The sequence below is a fragment of the Molossus molossus genome, unplaced genomic scaffold, assembly GCF_014108415.1.
Source record: "Molossus molossus isolate mMolMol1 unplaced genomic scaffold, mMolMol1.p scaffold_m16_p_15, whole genome shotgun sequence".
Classification (NCBI taxonomy): Eukaryota; Metazoa; Chordata; class Mammalia; order Chiroptera; family Molossidae; genus Molossus; species Molossus molossus.
The window spans coordinates 65,484,217-65,506,778 of NW_023425350.1; the positions used below are offsets into that span (position 1 = coordinate 65,484,217).

Here is a 22,562-nt window from a genome sequence, read left to right on the forward strand (position 1 = left end):
ATATATGTACCATTCTACTTGAGTGGTTTCAGAAAAATAGTGCCAAGGTCTCCCTAGTAAACCTTTACTGAAGAATCTACTGAGTCCTTAAATGAGAATTAGAACAGCTGAGACCCTAAGGCCTTCAAACACTTCCACTCTGTGGCTAAATACAGTCAGCCGAGTGGACCTGCAGAGAACAAGGCTGACCACGGTCTCCACCTCTGCCTGTGGCTGGAGCTCTCAGCTCTACTCAGCCCCCAGGCTGTGACCCTGTAAACGGCATTTCCCACACTTGCCAGCTGGCTTCCTGTTACGTTGTGATTGTGGACGTTCTGTAGGAAGAGTGGAAGACAAGAGGAGAGAAGCAGCCTTTCCATGCCCCCGATTTGGTGGAGCTTCTGATGGGGCAGCCGCAGTAGCGGGCGTGCAGGGTGAACGTGACTCCAGCAGCGGATGGGCATCCGGCGTCCTTGGTTTCTACTTGACAGGAATGGGGGTGCCTCCAGGAGCTTTGTGATAGTAGGAGCTTCAGCTGAGGGTGACAGCAGGTTCTTATCTCTGGCTAACACTTTTCTCACTTTGGCATCTTCAGGCCTGCCAACGTCTTTGTGATCAATCCCCTGCATGAAAGCCCTCTCTGCCTTTAGTATCTAGGTGGCTTCTGGGTTCCTGCTGGACAATGGCTGGTACGTCAGGTGATCCTCTTCTGCACCTTCAGGAAAGTGGCTTGAGCAAGGGAAGGAGGGGCTCTGGGGGTGACAGGAGGGTCTACAGTCCCGAACACCTTCCTCTTCTCACCATCACTGCCGCAGAACATGCTCACCCAATTCATTCAAATGCTCAAAAAAATAGTTGTGTTTTTTTGTTTGTTTTCCTGATCACACTGGAGAGGATCTCAGGAGGGCACAGCATCTAAAGCCTGACACCTGGGCTCAGCTCCTCCATGTACCAGCTGTGAAGCTCTGAGCAAGCGACTCATTCTTGTAGCTCAACTATCTCGTCTGTGAAATAGGTGTAATATTATTACCTGCCTCAGAGGATTAATACAGGGAACAGCGGTTGCTCATAACAAGCCTTAAATAAGTGCTGGTTGTTGCTATTGTTATTACACAGAAAGGGAAGTTGCAGGTGCCCAGCTCTGTTTTAAACAATTCATCTAACAGGGCTTTAAGGCACTTGCTGTCCTTCAGTTACCTCACTTCTGGCCACAGGCTTTGGCTCTAGCCCTACGGCAGAGTCCCCTCTTCAGTCCGTGCCGTTCCCTTTCCTGGATGTCTCTGAGGCTCCCCCAGCCGCTCATGCACAGCCTAGGTCAGGCCTCGGTCAGCATCCTCTCTCCCACTAACCCTTTCTAAACGCCTGGCTTCCTTCACTGCCCCCCACCCCCGTCACCGCTCCCTGTGATGGCCGAGCCCTCCTGGCCTGAACTGTGTCTTCCTCCCTCAGCTGCACAGCCCAGGACGCCTGGGACCACACTTCCTCCCGACCTCTGCGATCTTCAACTTCCACACACACGTCTATGGCTCCGGGGTCCCGGGGTCCATCCTTAGCACAATTTTCTCCTTGCCCCACACTATTCACTAAAGTTTTCATCATTTGCCTTTTACTTACCTCCTCCAGGGAGGTGTGCGGACCCCTCCCCTGAGCTCAGACCTGTGTCTCTAACGACCTGCCTGCGCTCTTCATCTCAGACACCAATGCCCAGCAGACCGTGCACCCTCCTCTGTCCCTCTCACACAGCACTGCCCCTTCCCCTCACAATCCAAGCCGAAAACCCGCAGGTTCACCCCAGCGCCCCTCAATCAAACCTTGAACTTCCCGGCTCACTGACACTCCCTTAGTGGAGGTCACTTACTGGACTCCCCTATCTCAGTTTTGTCCCCTCAAAGCTGTCTTTCTAAAACAGATGACCTGGTTGGTAGTTCCCAGCTCATCTCAGGTTCTATGCATCCGGGTGACAAATGTGTCTGTCACACTCTAGCCACTAAGAAGCCGCTGGAATCCTGGACGTGCCGGGTTATTGCCTTGGTACCTCTGCACACGATGTCCCCCAGCCTGGAATCCCAGTGGGAATCCCTTCCACAGTCTGCCTGCTGGGCCACTTTTCACCCTTAAGCGTTCTCCTTCTCTGTGAAGACCATGTGTCAATACCACAGCTGTTGCTGGGCACTTCGCTATCCATTTACCACAGCGAACTGAAATTTTCTGTTAACTTTTTAGGTCTCCTCTATCTTTGCACAAGCACCTTGTGACTGAGCTGCAGGGCCCGAACCCTGTTCGTCTTTGTATCTCCAACATCCAGGCAGGGCTTGGCACACGGCAGGCCCTTCAGAAACATCTCCCGTGGAATGGAAAGTGCGTTACACACCTAAGGCCTGTCATTGGCTAAGATAAACTCCCTCTACCCCACCAAAATGTGTTTTCTCAATTATAACTAAGGCTAAAACTGAAATTGCATGTTAACAGAAATTCCAATAGCAAAGAATAAAGCATATGCGCTACTGAAACATCTAACGTGCCCAACAACAGGGAATCCGTTGGTAAACGATGGTGCGAACCACATGGAAGACACCGCAGAGCCTGGCTGCAGAAGCTGGCGTCTCAGGAATCATAAACTGCAGCCTGTTCCCACCCAGCCGGCCAGGCTGAGCGCCTCCACACCCCTGCCTCACTAACCATCTTGAAGCAGAAAAGACCTGGTTTTCGGAATTACAGATTTCTACTCACACATAAAAATGTAACTGATTCTTCATAGATGTCTGCATGCCTGGTGAAGACACAATTCCTATTAAGGCCCTGATGAAGGACGATAAGGGCAAGGCCCGGGCTTTCAGCCCATTTGTAGAACCGGCACTAACATTTTCAAGATTAAGAACTAACCACTCGAGACAAGAGTAGAGCAGATACCACAGAGCAGGACATGATGACTTGCCAAATGAACTGTACACACAGTTATTACTGCAAGTGTGGGTAGGGCATTAGTACTTGGGGGAGGAATAAGCCTACACATGGTATCACTAGGTCTTCAAAACACCTTCTTCGCTGGCTTGCCAGCTGCATTTAACCTGCCAAAGGTCACACGTGACTGAGTAAGGAGCTGAGAACTCCAACCCGAAGGCATCCACCTCCAGTCCGTGCCCTCCACCCGCGGGTGCTTAGGAAAGGCAAGTCTTGGAATAGATGGGTATACACATATGTGAAGGGATTTTCGTTTGTTTTGTTTTTAGTAATGAAGGTGTACCAAGGCACAGATCATTAGAGACAAAAATGTGAAGTTGAGAAAACTGACTAAACCAACATGGCTGGAGTGGACTGTGTGGGATGTTAACATGGCAGCAGCAGGAGCTTGTGTCTGGGGGTGGTTCTGAGAGCAGGACTTCATAGCAGGCGAGAAGCAAGCCCGTTGGCTGATGCAAGGCTGCTGGGGACAGGGAGGCAGGGCACTCCCCACTCCCCACTGCCTAGGTGCAAGGGCAGCCGGTGGCCTGTCCTGGTGAGGAGGGAGGGGGAGAAACGGGGACAGAGATCTGCTGAGAAATGGTGACAGGAAGACTGGTGAGGAAAGAATCCTGGGAAGAGAAATCTGGGTCCTGGTCATGGAAAGAAATAGAAATGGAAGTCAGTTTTTGTCGTTAGCCATGACAATGTGATGACTTCGAGACGATACTAACTACACAAAGATGCCCAGGAGGCAGTGGAAATGTGGCCTGGGGCTCGACAGAACACCCATCCTCCCAGCCAGCCTTTCTCAGCGGGCCCTGAGGCACCCAGGTACGGAACAAATCAGCTTCTCTCCCGTACCCCAGACTTCTGCGAGTCCCATACCATCCCCAGGAAAGCTGAGAAAGGTCACTCAAATCGTGTTCGGGGTTTTGTGTTTTAGATGAAGAATTCTACTTGATAAAGGGGAACAGAAGGCAGAAAGCCTGCCTGCAGGGGGAGGACAGCCTTGGGCTGGGCAGAGAGTAAACATGTCCCAGCGCCCAGGAGAATGCCCAACAGCACTGGCACACAAGGCCGGAATGAGCGAAACACAAAGGCCTGGTTAGCTTGCAGAACAGCAAACGACTGGGCATAGCTGAGAAGCATGGCGTGGGGTGGGGCGGGGTGCACGCACGAGATAAGGACAATTCTGTGGTCCTACTGGACACCCCAGGGCTGGTGCTGTACCTCAGCTGTGAGTGGGGCTGCTAACCACACACAGCTGCCCCCTTCTCTGCAGACTTGCCCTCTGTCTCCAGCCAATGACTGACTGACTAACGGGTACCTCTTGCCTCCGCGTGGGATCACCCTGGGAGAGCAATTCAGGCTCCAAAGCTTCCGGAGGGTTCAGCTGAGACCACAGCTTTGCTCAGCTCCTTCTGCTCCGTGGTCTCCCTCACTCCCGCTCCCCTGGCTGCTCCCTCAATCAACCAGGGGCCCTTGAATTCCTGTTTCAGGCTCTGCTTCTAGAGAACCTGACCTGAGACAAGCCATTTGGTCAGCAGGGTCACAGAAGGTCATGGGCGATCACGAGAGGCCCTTGAGGATTTTGTTCACGGGGGATCATGGAACACGTGGAGGAGAATCACTGGGGAAGCAGCCGGGACAGTAAGAAGGGGGTAGTCTGAGAGGGGAGGCTGGTCGGAAGCGAGCACAGTGCTCACACAGCACATCCTGTCGTCTGAGCAGGTGGCGGGAGCCAGAGGGAGCGGAAGGGTGTCCAGACACAGAAACAACAGGGCCAGCTCGCTCAGATGTGGTGAGCAGGCAGGAGGGTAGACAACTCACGTGATGGGAGGACAATGGAGCCCTTTGTAGAGAGCAGTCACAAGAAGAGGAAGACCTGTGGGGACGGTAAGGTCCCCACGGCTAGAAAACCAAGGTCCGGGACATAACAGGAGCGTAACTGCAACGGTGGGGGGGGGGGGGTGCTGTGAGAGAAGGGCGACCCCAGCACGGACACGGACAGCGGGCAGAAGGCCGAGACCCCCTGGGCTGCTCGCCCAGGGCACTGATGCAAGGGGTGCCCTCTCATCTACGCTCTCTTCCGCCCCCCACCCAATAGGGAGGGGACGCTGGGGGAGGGCAGACAACAGTTCTGTTATAAATGCCCCAAAGTGTGCCAGGGTTTTATCTATTGTCATACGGAGCGCTTGGTGACGTGTCACTTCTCTCTTACTGATTCCAGAAGTCAACCGGTCCACCCAAGATCCTTGAACGATCTGGGTTTCAGCTTTGGAACTCTTTGTATATATGAGAGCTGACCCAGTATCCTAGCACACACGCAGATAAGCAGCATCCAGCTGCTCTCTCGCAGGGTTCCCCCACCACGGCACTGGCGACACTGGGGCTGGGTAGCTCTCTGCTGTAGGAGCCACCTGTGCGGTGCAGGATGTTTGGCAGCATCCTTGGCCTCTTCTCACCAGATGTCAGTAGAATCTCTGGCCCTCCCACTCTCTCCCAGTTGTGAGAACCAAAAATGTCTCCAGATATTGCCAAATGTCCCCTGGGGGCAAACTCACCCCAACTTGACCCACTGGGATAAAGTCATTGTAGATATTAACATTTTAATATTGCCATCTTTTTAAAGTATTGAAAGTGTAAAAAAATCACATAAACGGAGCCCCTTTAAAATAGAGTCAGAGTTGCCATCCCAGAGAAACTGCCCTGTAGGTCTTACTCCTCAAACCTGGAAATTTAAAACTGTGCTGCATTCCAAGCGACTGTCTGTTTTGACTAGGACCGAAAGGTAAAGACATTCTTTATAATTAGCATCACTATGCTAGCTAATCCACACCAATAGAAATCTCTTCCTTCTATTTATGTAATTGTTCCCCTTCCCTTTTCATGCAAACCACTTGCCTTCACCTAATCAAAACACTATTTGGACCCTGGCCAGTTGGGTTCAGCGTTTAGAGCATCGGCCTGTGGACCAGACAGGCCTGGGGTTTGGTCCCGCTAAGGGCGCGCACCTCGGTTGCGGTTTGTGACCGGCCTGGTTGGGGGTGGGTGCCACTCACTGTGTCTCTCTCACGTCGATGTTTCTCTCTCTCTCCCACCTTCTCTCCCTCCAGCTCTATCTCAAGATAAATACAAGAGTGTCCTGGGGTGAGGATTAAAAAAAACACTATTTGGGTTTCTGCCTGAATGAGCACTTTCCGAGTAGCTTGTTCTCCTGGATCTCCACTAAACGCTTGCTGCCTCTCATGTTGGCCTTTACTTATAGGTTAGCAAAGGTAATTAAACTTAATGCAAAAACTGAGAATCAAAGACTGGGGGTTAAAAGTGACGATACCTGAGCTTCAGCATCTAATTGGCAGCCAACAGACAGGCTCAGGCCTGCACTCACACGGCAGCCCACGGAGGTGGGGCCCACAGACGTGCACGGGTGGAAGGACAGCAGCACTCCTGCCTGGGTCCACGCAACTCAAGCAGAGCTCCTTTAAAACCATCTCATTTCACTCCCACACCAAGGGGGAAAACCCCACTACGTGGTACTTCCACTGGGTAGGCGGTGTCTCATTTGTCCTTTAGAAACGTGAAATTTCACCCATGCTATCAAAACCATAAAGACAGTGCTGGCAAAAGCACCAGTGCTGAGACCACACCCAATCATCTCCGATATCTTACAGTGTTTATTCAATTTAATGTATTAATGCCTCCACGGCTGTCTGGGTCAGCAATTCTCCAGTCTGACCATGCACAAGAATCACTGGGGAAGGCTGCAGTGACTCAGATTCCCAGACCTCATCCTCATCCTCATCTCCCACCAAGCAGGACCAGGTCAGGATGCCAACTGTGCGTTGAAAGCAAGTTTTCCCTGAGTTTGTGGGTGCGGCCCTTTGAGAAACTCTGCTCTCCAGCAAGCTTCTCGCAGCTATTAATTACAACAGATTTTAGCCTGAGGTTTTCAGATTCTACAAACTGCAAAATTATGAGGACCTGTATCCTGCAATAAAAAATAAAAGTGTTGCTCTGTGAAGGCACAGTCTACACTCTACTAATTTTGGCCACCAAACAAGACACAAGCACTTCAATGATTCTGAGGTATGCTTTTTAACCTACTTCTAATCAACCAGTATTTCTCTAATGTTGAGAATACATCATTACTATCATTCAGCTACCTGGTTTTCATTTTATTTTTTTATCCTTACCTGAGGACATTTTTGCATCCATCTTCAGACAGAGAAGTAGGAAGAGAGAGAGAGAGACATCGACGTGAGAGAGAGACAAATCGACTGGTTGCCACCCACACAACCCCAACCGGAGCCGGGGATGAACTGCAACTGAGGTACGTGCCCTTAGTAGGAACCCAAACCTGGGGCTTTCTGGTCTGTGGGCCAAAGCTCCAACCGCTGAGCCAAACCAGTCAGGGCTACCTGCTTTTTACATGTTCAAAAGTGTTAAGGCACCCTGACTGGTGTGGCTCAGTTTGTTGGAGTGCCATCCCATGCACTGGAAGGTTGTAGGTTTGATTCCTGTTCAGGGCACATACCTAGGTTGTGAGTTTGATCCTTGGTCGGGGTGCATACAGAGGCAATGGATTGATATATCTCTCTCACATCGATTTTTATCTCTCTCTCTCCCCTCCCTCCCTCCCTAAAATCAATTTTCTTAAAAAATTCTCCACACTACTATCTATGTCCATTGGTTATGCATATATGCATGTAAGTTCTTTGGTTTATCTCTTCCTACTCCTCCTCTCCCCTCACTGAGGTTCATCAGTCTAACAACCAATTTGTACGTCTTAATCCCTTCATCTTTTCACCCCTCCTCCCAAACCCCCTCCCATCTGGCAATCAACAAAAAGTTCTCTCTATCTATGAGTCTGTTTCTGTTCTGCTTATTCATTTGGTTTGTAGGTTCAATTGTTGATAGATATGTATTCATTGCCATTTTATTGTTCGTATTTTTGACCATCTTCTTCAAGAAGACCGTTTAACATTTCATATAATACTGGTTTGGTGGTGATGGACTCCTTTTGCTTTTTCTTACCTGGGAAGCTCTTCATATGTCCATTGATTCTAAATGACAGCTTTGCAGGATAGAGTAATCTTGGTTGTAGGTCTTTGCTTTTTACCACTTAGAATATTTCTTGCTACTCTCTTGTGGTATGCAAAGTTTCTTTTGAGAAATCAGCTGACAGTCTTATGGGAGCTCCCTTGTAGATAATGCATTGCTTTTCTCTTGATGTTTTTAAGATTCTCTCTGTCTTTAATCGTTCACATTTTGATTATGATGTGTCTTGGTGTGGGCCTCTTTGGATTCATCTTGTTTGGGACTCTCTGTGTTTCCTGGACTTGTATGTTCATTTTCTTTACCAAGTTAGGGATGTTTTCTGTCATTATTTTTTCAAATAGATTTTCAATTTCTTGTTCTCTCTTTTCTCCTTCTGGTACCCCCATGATGTGAATGTTGGTACACCTGAAGTTGTCCCAGAGGCTCCTTACACTATCCTCATTTTCTTTGGATTCTTTTTTCTTTTTGCTGATCTGATTGGGTGTTCTTTGCTTCCTTATATTCCAGATCGATGGTTTGCTTCTTGGCTTCACCTACTCTACTTTTGATTCCCTATAAATTATTCTTTATTTTAGTTAATGCAACCTTCATTTCTGACTGGTCTTTTTTTATGCTCCTGAGGTCCTCACTAAGTTCCTTGAGCATCCCTGTAACCAGTATTTTGAACTCTGCATCTGTTACACTGCTTATCTCCATTTTGTTTAGTTCTTTTCCTGGAGTTTTGTTCTGTTCTTTCATTTGGGACATGTTTCTTTGTCTCCTCATTTTGGTTGCCTCCCTGTATTTGCATTAGGTAGAGCTGCTATGTCTTCTAGGCTTGGTAGGGTGATCTACTGTAGTAGGTGTCCTGTAGGGTCTGTGTCACAGCCTCCCTGATCACCCCAGTTGGGCAATTGAGGTGTACCCCCCATGTGGACTGTACACCCTTCAGTTGTAATTGAGACTCCATTGGCACATCAATGGGAGGGATTTACTCAGTCTGATTGGCTGCAAGGACTGGCTGTGACCACTGACCTCTGACCACCTTGGAAAATCAGCTGTGTAGGGGCCCACCACAAAGAGCAAGACTTACTTCAGCAGGGCTCTGGTACCCACTGAGTCCACCCTTTGAGTCTGTCACTTGTGGAGGTGGTTGGACGCTGGTGCTTTGATGTGGTCTGAAGCTGTCCAGTGGGTGTGTTGGCTCTAGGGCCTCCTGGGGGACAAAGGCCAAAGTCAGCCATTGCCTGTGTTCTACCTGGGGCCACCAGGCATAAACCACAAAGCTGTCTGCAGATGGCTGCTTCTTGTGCTGGGCTTGGAGGTGCCTAGGCCAAGCTGTGAACCAAGGTTGGCTGCTGCTAGTGCTGGGCCTGGGGCCACTTAGCAAGAGGTATGGGTCTCACTGAGGCCAGATGCTGCTTGTTTGAGAGATTTTAGGAAAATCTGAAGCAGGATCCAAGACAGGCCATTCCTCTGGAAACAGCTTGGGTGGGGCAAGGCCTCAGGGCGGGGAAAACAGTGTGAGCCAGGTACCTGAGTCCCAGATATGGCAACTTCTATGGGTCCCCTGGGGGAAGGGCTCACCAAAAGGAACAATAGCCTCCATGAGCATGTCTGTCCCAGAGAAGGCTGCCCCTCCAGCTCTCACCCTGATGCCAAACAACTCAGTTCTTCCCCGTCCTTGGTGCCTTTCAAGCTGCCTCCCCCATGCAGAAGCTTGGAGGGAGCAAGTCCGAGAAAGTCTGTGCATGGGCCCTTTAAGAGGAGCTGCCTGGGGCTCCAGCAGCCTCAGCCTCCCTCAGCCTCAGTTCCCGCCGGTTTTACGACCAGAAGTGATGAGAACTTCTCTTCCTGGCACTGGAACCCTGAGCTGGGGGCCTGGTGTGGGACGGGAACCCCTCACTCCTCAGGGAGGACCTTCACAGCTGAGGTATCTATCCTGATTTTTATCTGTCACACATGGGTGTGGGACCAGCCTGTCCACACCTCTGCCCGTCCTACCAGTCTTGATGTGGCTTCTTCTTTAATTTCGTAGTTGTAGGACTTCCATTCAGCTCAATGTCAGGCGGTTCTGAATGATGGTTATTCTGTAGTTTAGTTGTAATTCTGATGTGGTTGTGGGAGGAGGTGAGTACCACAAAAGCTGCCATCTTGACCCAAAGTCCTGTTTCTTTGTTTTGTTTTTTATTTATTTTTAACTTTTTTTCTTTATTGACGTTAGAGAGAGGAAGGGACAGGGAGAGAGAGAGAGAAAGATTGTTGAGAGAGAACATGGATTGGCCGCCTCCTGCATGCCCCCCACTGGGGATCGGACCCACAACCTGGGCATGTGCCCTGACCAGGAATCGAACCGGTGACCTCTTGGTGCATGGGTCGATGCTCAACCACTGAGCCACACCAGCCAGGCATCCATTACTTTGTTGTTGTATTTGTTTGTTTGTTTTTTTAATCCTTACCCAAGGACACTTTTGCGTATCTTCAGACAGAGTGAGAGGGGCGGGAGAGAGAGAGAGAGAGAAACATCGACGTGAGAAAGACACATCGACTGGTTGCCACCCACACGATCCCAACCGGGGCTTGGGACAAACTGCAACCGAGGTATATGCCCTCAGTGGGAACTGAACCTGGGACTCTGGTCGGTGGGCCGACGCTCTAACTGCTGTGCCCAACTGACCAGGGCCATTACTTTGTTTTTTAAGAGAAGAGGAAAGAGATAAAATATTCAACTGTTCCGCTGTTGAATATCTGATTGTGGCCAAGTGACCTCTGTAAGGATGATTGTTAATATGTAAAAAGCGAGAACACGCCCTGGCCAGTTTGGCTCAGCGGTTAGAGCGCCCACCTGCGGTCCGGAGAGACCCGGGTTCGGTTCCCGCTAAGGGCATGTACCTTGGTTGCAGTTTGTCCCCGGCCCTGGTTGGTCATGCGGGTGGCAGCCACTCGATGTGTCCCTTTCACATCGATGTTTCTCTCTCTCTCTTCCTCTCTCTCCCTCCCACTCTGTCTGTACAAAAAATGGAAAAATGTCCTTGGGTGAGGATAAAAAAAAAAAAAAAAATGATAAAGAAAAAAAAAAAGCGAGAACACTTTTATTGCCCCTTCTTCCAACTAAAACTTTGAGTCTCACATACCTACTTTTCAAATAACAGGAAACGGAAACGTAAAATGTAGCTTATTCAGTGGATGTTAACATTTTATGGCCACTTAGGAGAGAGAAACAGGAAGCTGGAATAAGTGGGAAAAGACAGATTAAAAAGATAAAAGGGGAGAAAGATGGGAACACAAGAGAAGAGAAATGGTGTGGGGGTAAAGGACGGGATGTTCAGGGAAAAAAGAGCTAGAAGGGGAAGACCGAAAAGAGGAACAAAGCTTTGTCACTATTCTTACCATATTCTGTTCTCTGGGGCCCACAAGTTTCAGAGGAACTCCTCTTGACAAATTCAGATAAACAGACCCACCCACAAGTAACTTCAGGCCCCAACTTAGAGCTTCCCATCTGAATCCAAGAACTGCCTCTGCCACCCCCACCCCACGGGAGAGATTCCAGCCAGAGCACAGAAGGTTGCCCTCACCTGGATAAAAATGACCTGCGGGCTGGAAAAGGAACCCCTTCCTCATGCAGAACACAGTACCTGCAGGATTTCTACCAAAGCATACAACCTGAGGTTCTGTCAAGGAAGGAGCGGGGACCATCTCTAACTGGCCAGTGCCAAGGCTCTGGGTAAAATGCCCCCTCTGAAGGCCTGGGCCTGATTGGCTGGCAAGGGCTCAACCAAAGCGTCCCGGTGCGGACGAAACAAAGGGGTGCTCTGGAAAGTAACCTCACAGGGTAATCTGATCATAAATTCCTAACTGGGCAGGTCATGGTGGGTAGTCATGCCTATAAATTCTTTAGTGAAAGGTCTTAAGCCAACCCTGTCCACTTTTCCTGGGCATCTAGGTTAACACACCTTTGAAATACCAGAAGTAATACCTCTTTAAGGGGGTGTTAACCCACAAGAGAGCATATAATTTTGTTAACTATCCTATAATCCAATCCCTGCCTTGCTTTCTCCAATCTTCCTTACACCCCCTCCTTAGTTTCAAATACATAAAAGAAGCCACAAAACTGTTATTTTCAGGAACATTTGAGATCTTGCTTCCCGGCATGCGTTGTCAGTTTGGCTCAATAAACTCATAAAAATTCTCTACAGGTATGGACGCTTCTTATGTTGACATTGGTGAAGTGCACTGCATTTATGCACAAACACTCTTAACAGCATTTAAATCTATTTTCAAAGCCACACTGTGCCTGGGAAGCCTCTTTCACAGGACAGTTGGAGGCCTCGTCTAAACCAGGTCACAGTGTGGGTCAGAGATGGCTGACCAGACCTGAGGACAAGCAGCAGGAGTGAAGTCCAGCACAGCCGCCACCGCCGCTCCAGACCGCTGAAGGAAGAAACCTTCCTGTCAGCTGAAGCCACACTATTAGTGGTTGTCTACCCTGTTTTCTGCTGATGCCAGAGCAAGAAAAGCCAAGTATGAAGTGAGCTCAGTGCTGTGGGAAATGACTTCAGCACCATGACCTGGAGGCTTCAGAGTTTTTAAACCGTATTTTTTGACATAATCTCAACCTTACGGAAAGACTGCAAGAAGAGTCCAAAGAATTCCCGTATACCCTTCACCCATACTTCCCAATTGTTAAAGTTCAGTACATATGCCATGTTACCACATTCTATTATATAACTGGCATATCACTTTTTTTAACCGTTTGAAAATAAGTTACAACATTCCCTTAGCAACCACAGTATAATGATAAAAAACAGGAAATTATTTTTTCTTCAGTAGTGTTATCTTCTCTAAAGACCTAATACAAATTTCTCTAGTAGTTCCCAAAATGGCCTTAGAGAGCAAGCTGTCTTATCTTTTCAGCCTCTGTTAATCATGGCCTTGGCTTTTTTTTTTTTAATCCTCACCCAAGGATATTTTTCCACTTATCTTCAGATAGAGTGGGAGGGAGGGAGGAAGGTGGAGAGAGAGACAGAAACATCAGCGTGAGAGGGACACATCGACTGGTTGCCTCCTGCACGACCCCGACCAGGGCCAGGGATGAACCACAACTGAGGTATGTGCTCTTGACCAGACTCGAAACCATGACTCTTTGGTCCTCTGGCCAATGCTCTAACCGCTGAGCCAAACTGGCCAGGGCCACCTTGGCATTTTTTGAACAGTACAGGCCAATAATTTTCTGTAATGCCCCTAAATTGAGGTTTGTCTGTTTCATCATTTGGGGCAGGAAGATCACAGAAGTGATTCTGGGCCCTTCTTGATGGATTTCACGGGAGGCGTGTATGTGCTGATTTGTCCCAGTACTGGTGGCATTAAATGTGACTACTGGCTCAAGTGGTGTAAGGCAGGTTTCTCCATTGTCAAGTTACAATTTTCCCTTTGTAATTAATAAGTAACTTGATAGGAGACACTCAGAGACTAAGCAAATATCCTGTTCTTCACCAAACCTACTTGTTTTACCACCCACTGGTAGATTCTTCCCTGGATAAAAGATAAAATTCTGTGTGAGGTCAAACAAGGTCCAACTTCAGGGAAAAAACGAGGGCCAGTCGCAGTGTTAGCGGATGAGCACGTGAGACCCCTCTATAAGACTTAATTAAAATAACTTCCAGTTGTGTCCACTCTTGGCTATTAAGAAAAAAAACACGCCACCTCTAGATTTGCTTATGAGAGCAGCCGTGAGTATCCGTGAATGTGCCAGATTCCCTTACGGTGAGCCATGCCTGCTGGGAACTCAGCCCTTCAGTTCCCAAGGTGCCCTGTGGCAGCAAAAAGGGCCACCCTGGTGCAGAGCTGACAGCCAAGCCTCCTCAGGCCGAGGCCCAGTTCTCCAGGGACAAGGCTGAGGGGCTCAGCTCAGTGATTCCGGGCCCACTGCGGCAGGGCACAGGGAGCTCTATTTAAAAACAAAAACTCCAACTTCACCGCCTTATACTGAGGCACAACCAAGTATGGGAACTCGGGTTTCGCTTACTGGAGAAACATTGTTTCAAACGGTTATCACAAAGTTAGAAACTTCAGAAATGATGTGAAAGCGGAGAAAACATTTTGAAATCACATACTGGTCGTTACACCACAGCCCAGTGACATCTACTGTTAACTTTCTGGTCTACCGTTCTACAGGTCTTTTCTCTTTGCATGTGTGTATTTTATCAGGATTGAAATCATGCTGTCCATCCAGCCTTCTTTGAGTGGGGCTCTACTGGACAAGTACAGAAAAGGATGTGCATGTCTATTTTCTCAATTCTCCTAAGGATGATCGGTACTTAGACTCATTCCAGAGGCATGGGAGAGAAGTTATTCACAACTTGCAATGGCTGACTTAGAGTATTAGGGCTAAATTCTCTTGTAGAGCTGGCCTAAGGAGGGCTGGCCTGTATTGTTGTGTAATTTGTTTTCTTCAACTAATAATCCATTAAATAAACATTAATAAGCACTTTCCCTACATAGGCAATGGGAATGTAAAGATATTTAAGACACAGCTCCTTTCCTCTTTAAGTGAATGACCCAGCCAGGGAAGGCAAAAATACCGAGATACCCCAAATACTGAAGCACGGACGCCACGGCAGAGCAGCAGCAGTGCACCTGGAATGCCCGGGGCACGGACACTGGCTCCATCTCAGGAAACAGGGAGGCTTCCCTGAGATGATGTGTAAATGGGTCCTTGAAGGATGGGCAAGACTGCAGAGACATTCAGAAGGAGAGGAGCAGGCATTCTTGATGGCAGGAAGGGCATGCCTAATGCCCAGAGAGGTGTGCTCAGGCCAGAGCACAGGGGACCTGTGGGAGATGCAGTTCAGAAGGAACCAGGCCCACCAAACTGGCCCCAGAGGCGGCATCGGGTGACCCTCAGTGGTTCTTAAGCAGGGGGTGGTGGACTCACCCTGGGATAGTCAAGGGGCCACTGAGATCACTGCAGCCAGAGGTGAGGGGAGCTGAGCCAGAGCAGGGACAGCAAGAAGGGGGCCAAGAAATGTGCAGGAAGAAGATGCCTCCCAACTTGGTGACTAAGCTGGCAGGGGCTGTTCTTACAGCACCCAGTCAGCAGGGATCGGCCTGCATAATAACAAATTCAGGGCACGAACAGAAAAAAATAAAAAAAAGAGTATACAGGAAGGCTGCACATATTGTCACCATTCTGAGACCTGAGATGACTTAACAGCAGAGGTGGGGCCAGAGGGAATGAGACATGACACTGGGGAAACTGAGAAAACTGCTCACAGAACTGCCCCTCCTCTTGGGGTCTCTCCAAGCTCTAACAAAAGCCCTTTGCTAACAGCTCTCTGGCGGTGGCCCCTGTGAGAGCAAATTATATATGCAGCACATGCTACAGGAGAATGAGTCATGACAGCCACAAATAAAGCAAAATCTAATAGCTACTTCTTTACTAAAAGATCTCACTCTTAATTGAAGAGAAATGCAAGTAGTTGGGTTGAATAAATAATCTTTAATAAGAGAAAGTGAAGATTAGGAGAATTAGCTAACAAAAAGCAACTCTGGGACCCAATATTAGAAGGCTCCAACACAGGGACCTTCCTCTAGACTTGAATATAATGGGAAACACAGGAAATGAGATAATGGGAAAGAGTGTATGCAAATTTTAAAATAACTGAGATCTCACCTCCAAAAAGACAAGGTAGGTGTACGGGTTCTTAAGGTGTGGGATTACAAAGTGACATCACTAAACAGGACTTTAGTAATCCTCCTCAGGGAGCACCTGGCTGGGTGGATGGCTAAGGCAAGGTGGAGGATTCGAAAGGCAGTTTATGCAGAAATCCAGTATTCAATAATCCTGTTCGTCCTATAGGAATAGAAGAACCAGACTGGTCATATAAAACCCCAAATCAGCAAGTGGTAATGACCCTAGCAAAGTGGTGGTCACTGGAAACAACCTGGAGTTTGACCAGCCCTGGCAGCTAAGAGACTGAAGGAGAGGAAACAACCATATAGCGGACAAAGGAAAGTTTTGCTAGGGTCACTTCAAGCTCAGAAAAAGTTAAACGTGCCTGAATTCCTAAAAGCAGCCACATGTATTTAGTTCTGTAGGAGGGATGGCTAAAACATCCAATTTCCTTTTATACCCCAATCATACATCCCTTTACTCTGCTCCAAAAATCTGGGAAGCCAGCATTTAGGCCGAGTCCCAATCAGGCATGCCTTCACACACACATCCAGTCTTTAATGACGTGTGCAGCATGCACCCGGGGATACAGAAATAAGCAACAGTCTCTTCTTGAAAAAGCTCTCACAATCTCATTTCCAAAATTGGACAAGTAGATTTATCACCAATGTAATTATTTTCACAGTATTTCTTCTTAACTTATTATTCTACAGAGAACATGAGGGCAGTGTTAGATGTTTTATATTTGGGGTGTGTGTGTGTGTGTGTGTGTGTGTGTGTGTATGTGTGTCTGGGAGGGAGCTTAAAAAAGGCTCCCCTGGAAGAAATGAATAGGACTAGGTGGGGGTGGGGGCAGGGAGAGGCAGGTGCCACCTGAGCAAGGACAGTAGGCACCAAGGGTAAAAAGTTCCCAGGGGAGTGTCTGCAGGTCCAGCCCAGGGGGAACAATGTACAGAGAGGCTAGAGGAGGAAGCAGGCTCTGCCATGTTGGGTTGGAATTGTATCCTAAAAGGAGAAACTGGGGGAGGAGGGGATTGAAACTGGAACTGGATTTTGGAGAGACCTCTCTTGAGGCTAGAATGGTGATGGAGAAGTCCTCTTGTGAGATGAGACCAGTCAGGCGGTGTGCCTGGGAATGCAAGACCTGGACCAGGGAACAGAGCCATCTCACCAACCTCAGCTAAACCCTCCCAAGAATTTCCCCAGGAGCCTTTCAGAGGGGTGGGGTGGGAATGCACTATATGCCACAAAGACAGAGATGCATTTGCTTCATCTACCACCTGCAGGCCAGACTGCCCCAGTCTGAATCCCAGCTCTCCTCTAGACTTTCTTAACTTCTTTGAGCCTCAGCATCCTCATGTGTCAAGTGGGGATAACAATGGTATCAAACTCATAAGGCGCTTTTGAAAATTAAATGGGCTGACATATATAACATGCCTAGAACAGGTGAGGATAAAGTAAGTCAGTAGAATATTTATGCTTTTTCTGGTCCTATCTATGTTTTGTTGTATGTGAGTTTGTTGAGAGGGGATGTTTAGCCCTGGCTGGTTTGGCTCAGCGGTTAGAGCGTTGGCCTGCAGTCTGGAGAGCGGGTGTTTAGTATCAAGAGTTTTACAAAGAGCCCACTCTCTTTGCCAACCACAAACACTGCTAGATTACCCTGACTCTAGATTCACTTGGCAGATAACTGAATCCCACCACTGTTAGCTCTCACTGTTCACTTTATCAAGACAAGTCAGCTCAATGTTGTTTACTGACTAAGACTTAGAGCCATGCTGTCCGATACAGTTGCCACTAGCCGGTGTGGCTGCTGAGTACTTCAAAAATGGCTGGACCAAATTGAAATGTGCTCTATGTAAGTACAAGATACACATCAGGCTTTGAAGACTTAGTTGAACAGAACAATGTAAAATAGCTCATTAACAATTTTTACTTTGACTTGATAACATAGTTAACATATTGGGTTAACTAAAATAATATTGTTAAAATTAATTTCACCTAGATTTTAAAAATTGCTTCCTTCTCATTCATTGGATTTATTTTCATTGCTATGTTTTCAACTTCTTAATTTAGGTGATTAGCTCATTAATGCCTTTTTTCTTGCTAATATGAGCAATTAAGATTGCGCATTTCAGCCCTGCCCAGTTTTTCCTAGTGGTTAGAGCACCAGCCCGCAGACCGAAGGGTCATGGGTTTGATTCCCAGTCAAGGGCATGTACCTGAGTTGCAGGTTAGATCCCCAGTCCAGGTTGGGGTCGTGTAGGAGACAACCAATTGATGTGTCTCTCTCACATCAATGTTTCTCTCTCTCTTTCTCTTTCCCTCCCCTCCCTTCTACTCTGTCTATAAAAAAAAAAATCAATGGAAAAATATCCTCAGTGATGATTAACAAACAAAAAAAGACTATACATTTCTCTCTAAATACTGACTTAGCTGCATCTCATAAGTTTTTTTTTTATCCTCACCCGAGGATATTTTTCCATTTTTTGTACAGATAGAATGGGAGGGAGAGAGAGAAAGGGAGAGTGAGAAACATCGATGTGAAGGGACACATCGAGTGGCTGCCACCCTCACGACCAACCAGGGCCGGGGACAAACTGCAACCGAAGTACGTGCCCTTAGAGGGAACCAAACGCGGGTCTCTCCGGACCGCAGGCCGACGCTCTAACTGCTGAGCCAAACTGGCCAGGGCTGCATCTCATAAGTTTTTTTAAGTGTACAATTCATCTTGAAGTTTTGATATACATTTTTTCATTTACTTCTCAATCTTTCAAATTTCAATACTTTCAAATTCAAATTTTTTAAAATTATCTCTTAAAATTGATATATAATTTAGTTGCATGTGTTCAGAAAACTCTATCTGTATGATACTGATTATTTTAAATGTTAGGACTTACTTTATGACTTGGTGTATACTCAATTTTTGTAAAAGTATAATCTTTACCTACTGGGATTATGTTTTCTATATAATCAGTCTGATCAAGCTTATTAATTGTGTTGTTTTTTAAGAATAATTCATTATTGGTTTTTAGTCTGCTTATTCTATCAGTTACTGAAAGGGGTATACTAAAATCTCTCACTATGATGGCAGATTTGTCCATTTTTTTGGTCGTTTTGTTATTTTACTTTATATTGTTTAAAGCTGTGTTATTAGGTGTTTAGAAGCTGATAAGTTTTTATCTTCCTGGAAAAATTCAAACTTTCATTCACTTGTTTCTTTTTAATTTTTCAAATGTAACTACTTGAAAACTTAAAATTCTGTGTGTGGCTTGGGTTATATTTCCACTGGACAGTGCTGGTCCAGGGGAGGACAAGCAAGAAGACTACACCAGCCACCAAGTCCTGGATGGCTAAGGATATGATTACAGAAAATGACAAGCCAAGAGAGGAGCGTATTGGTGGCCTTGATAAAGTAACCACACTCTGTCCTCCTCTCTTGCTGTTGCAGTCTAATGAGAACAAGATGTGAAAGCTAGAACGGAGGCGAGGAACAGACAGAAGAGGATGAAAAAGCAGGAGCAAAAACAAGCAGAAGCTGAGGAGAGAGGAAGGCTAGGGAAGAAGGAAGTGTAAATATGTAATAGAAAAATTGCTCCTGCTCTGACTGTAACACACATAAGCCTTTAATTATGAAAATGACACCTAGTCTAAAAAAAGCCTTAATGTTCAAAAGTCAGAACTACTATTTTGTCAAAGTAGACTTTTAAGATTTCATTTGTTTTTATCAATTTTTCCTCTTTGGATGAACCAAATCATATGATATGATGCTTAATTACTATGAGTCCAGATGTTAAAAACTTAAAGGGAAAGGGGGAAATTTACGGGGATAGGAGTTGATGAACCATCCAATCACTTAATCCTGGATATTTTTCCAAGCCATGTAAGAGGAGAACAAAAATGTCTTGTATGGCCTCAAAAGACAAAATGAGAAATGGGCTTTTCCTCTAGGGCAGTGATGTTCAACATTCTTCATTTCATGGCATATACAAACTAATTACTAAACTTCTGCGGCACACTAAAAAATATACTATTATATTTTGTGGATCTGACCAAAAAAATTGGTATAATTTTGATTCATTCACATTGGACAGCTCTTGTTGTGTTGGCTGTTGTATTTTTTTATTTGCCAATCAATCTAAAGGAAAAGAGTTCAGTGCTCCTGACTAAATAGTCAGGTATTGCATGTTTTAAAAATTCTTGCAGCACACCCTTTGACAATCGGGGCACTAGAGCATGGGGTAATTCTTAAGTAGAAACCTAGAGGTGCAGGGGAGGCAGGTCAGAGAAGTAAAAGCAAAGTATAGAAAGTATAATGTTATAAAAGCTAAGGAGGGAGAGGTTCCCAGCAGCCTCTGCAGTAAGAAGCAAGGGAACTGAGACAGAGAAAAGCAGTTTGACCAGAGAAATTCCCAGAAGACAGGGACTCTTGGAGCTAAAGGGTTTCCACAGCTCAGCCTGACTCAGGGGAGACTGGGGCCTAGAGGTGACTGCACTTGCAGAGAACAAACAGGGTACAGCCAGGCAGAAACTGATGTGAATCCTGGTCCAATTCCAGCCTCAGTCTCCTTGGCGGTGCAAAGTGACGGTGCACTCATCAGCTAGTAGTGAGGAACTACCTGTGTAGTTATTCCAAATTGGAATGAAATAGCTTTGTTTGTAGCTTTCAAAGCTGAGCATACATGCACCTATACATATGTACATACATACAGGAACCACATAACAATATGAAGGCTGAAAGGGCAGCCGGTCATTAACATCCTCTCTTATTATCCATTCACCTCCAAAGAGCCAGCCTACTAGATAAACACCCTGTATTACTGCCAAATAACACAGCAAGGAAAGCAGGGATGAACTGGAGGGGGCAAATCAAAGAACAAAGGGTTTGTTCTTATTCTGCCTTGACTATTTCCTTAAAATTCAATACAAATCTATTTTGAGAACATGGGGCAATTTGATAGTTTGTGCCAAAATTATAGGCACTTTTAAAATAGTCATAAATGCAAGTTTTTAGAATTCATGTCTGTCAGCCCTATCTCATTCATTTCTTTTCTTGCTTAGAGGAAGAATCCGCGACTAATTATAAGCAAGGTTCATTTCGTCTCACAGAAACAGCAGCACTCATAATGAACAGACATGTAAAAAGACCCATGACATTTGGTTACAGTGCTTTCGCAGTTCACAGCAGCCTCTCCTTGCCCACGGAGTGCTTGGAATTTAGGTGATCCCCAGCTCTACCAGGAGAGATGTAAGACATTCTTCAAAGCTGTCACGCTTGCAGGATTACACAAGTGAAACCGCAATCCATCCTGACTGTGGTTGAGTCTGTGCACTTCACTCAACAATCACGGATTCCTTTTCCACAGTTTCAGGACATGCATCCTTCTGTGGAAGAGGATTAGCAGTCACAAGAGGGCAGGCGATCAGAGTCCTTCCTCTTTATAACACCAACACCCAGCATCGTGCTGGGCACAAAGAGCAGGCAACCAACCCAAAGGTTATAGATAAAGCACAGTATGTAAAACCATTTTTTCCTTTAAACAAAAGATACTTAATTAAGCAGAGGTCATGTATTTCATGAATTAAGGCATGAGGACATAAAATTCGTCTTTCAAATCACCTAATGGTTCTGTAGGACCTTCTTCACTCCTAAACACATTTTGTGGTCAGAACCACAGAACCAGGGACCTCGGCCATGAGCAGGTCAAGCCTCCCAGTACAGACCAGGAGACCTGGCCCCACAGGGGCATAAATGTCGGCCAAGGTCACCCAGCTGGTGTGGGGTAGGGTAGGACCCTGCCTCTCCCTATTCGCCCAGCTCCTCGGAGATGCTCTCTAAAAACCTTGTGTTATTTACACACTTAAAGGCGCATAATAAATGCATACCCAGGTCAAGTCACTGCTGACAACTCAGAAGAAACCAAAGATCTCCAGAACCCCTTCCGCAGGGTTGGGTGCAAAGTCGGAGCAGGAAAGGTCACTGAGGAATTTCTACCTGCAGACATCACACGTTCCGTTCCGCCTTGCCTTCCCGATGGATGCAAAGGGCAGTTTCTCGGTAGCTACCTTGTAAAAGGTCCCCTAATCCCGTCCCCGGGAAATGAGTTAACTCGGCTCTGCTGGCTCGGAAGCTTCCAGCAATGAATTAAACCCCAAGCCGCTGCGGAAAGCTGGGGGAAAAGGGCCGCTGCAGCTGGACTCGACACCCGCACCGTTCACCACTGTGCCTCCCCCGCGTCCCCACTTGCGCGGGCCGCAGCGCTCCACGCCCGTCCACGCGGCCCGAGCCCGCGGCCCCCCAAGGCGCGTCTGGGGGAGCCGTGCCCTCGGCGCTGCCCGCGGGGTCTCGGGTGGAGCCGCCGGGCACAGCCAGGCCGGGGCAGAGACGGCTCGCCGCCGCCGCCCCCAGCCCGCGGGCCCCGCTACGCGGAGGAGGGGGCTGCGCCACGTACCTCGGCCGGCAGGTGCCGCCGCCTCCACCGCCTCGGTTCGCGACTGCAGGGGACGCCGCTCCACACCGCCCGCCTCCTTCGTCCGCATACTAGGGAGGGGACGCCGGCCCTCAGCCAGCCCCCGGCCCCGCGCGTCCGCCTGCCCCCAGCGCTGCGCTCGCGCCCATTCAGTCCTGGAAGGTCCGCTCCCCCGCGCCGATGCGGAGGAGGGGCGTGGGGGGCGGGACCGCACGTCACGAGGATAAGGAAGACCAATCGGAGAGCGCGGTGGCTACCGCGGCGGCCCCGCCCCCAGGACGCACAGCCCCTCCACCCAGCGGGGGCGCCCCTAACTCGGACTCACCCAGGGCGGTGGTCCCGGGAATTCCCTACTCTCTCGGATTCTGCGTGTGGTTAGATGGTGAAAGGAACAAAAGATGTACCCAGACTGCTTATAGGTTTTTACTGCCCAGAGGACTCGTAGGTGCGGAGCCAGTGAA

General features: G+C 47.8%; 1 protein-coding gene across 7 annotated transcripts in view; it reads right to left on the minus strand.

The window, feature by feature from the left end:
• ST3GAL5 (ST3 beta-galactoside alpha-2,3-sialyltransferase 5) overlaps nucleotides 1–22,249 on the minus strand; it is a 49,817-nt gene extending 27,568 nt beyond the window's left edge. Inside the window, exons 1-2 of one of the 7 annotated variants that reach the window (XM_036263536.1) lie at nucleotides 22,084–22,173; nucleotides 20,797–21,016 (exon numbers count right to left, since the gene is read on the minus strand). Coding sequence is in view for 3 of the 7 variants with exons in the window: in XM_036263540.1 (XP_036119433.1) it covers nucleotides 22,084–22,171 (88 nt within the window). In the remaining 4 variants the exon portion in view is untranslated. Of the gene's footprint in view, nucleotides 1–278; nucleotides 690–2,014; nucleotides 2,194–2,709; nucleotides 3,081–7,118; nucleotides 7,138–15,634; nucleotides 16,184–20,796; nucleotides 21,017–22,083 lie in introns of those variants that run through there. The other 6 variants (XM_036263540.1, XM_036263538.1, XM_036263532.1 and 3 more) reach the window with 6 other exon arrangements.
• Between the last annotated feature and the right edge of the window lie 313 nt (nucleotides 22,250–22,562).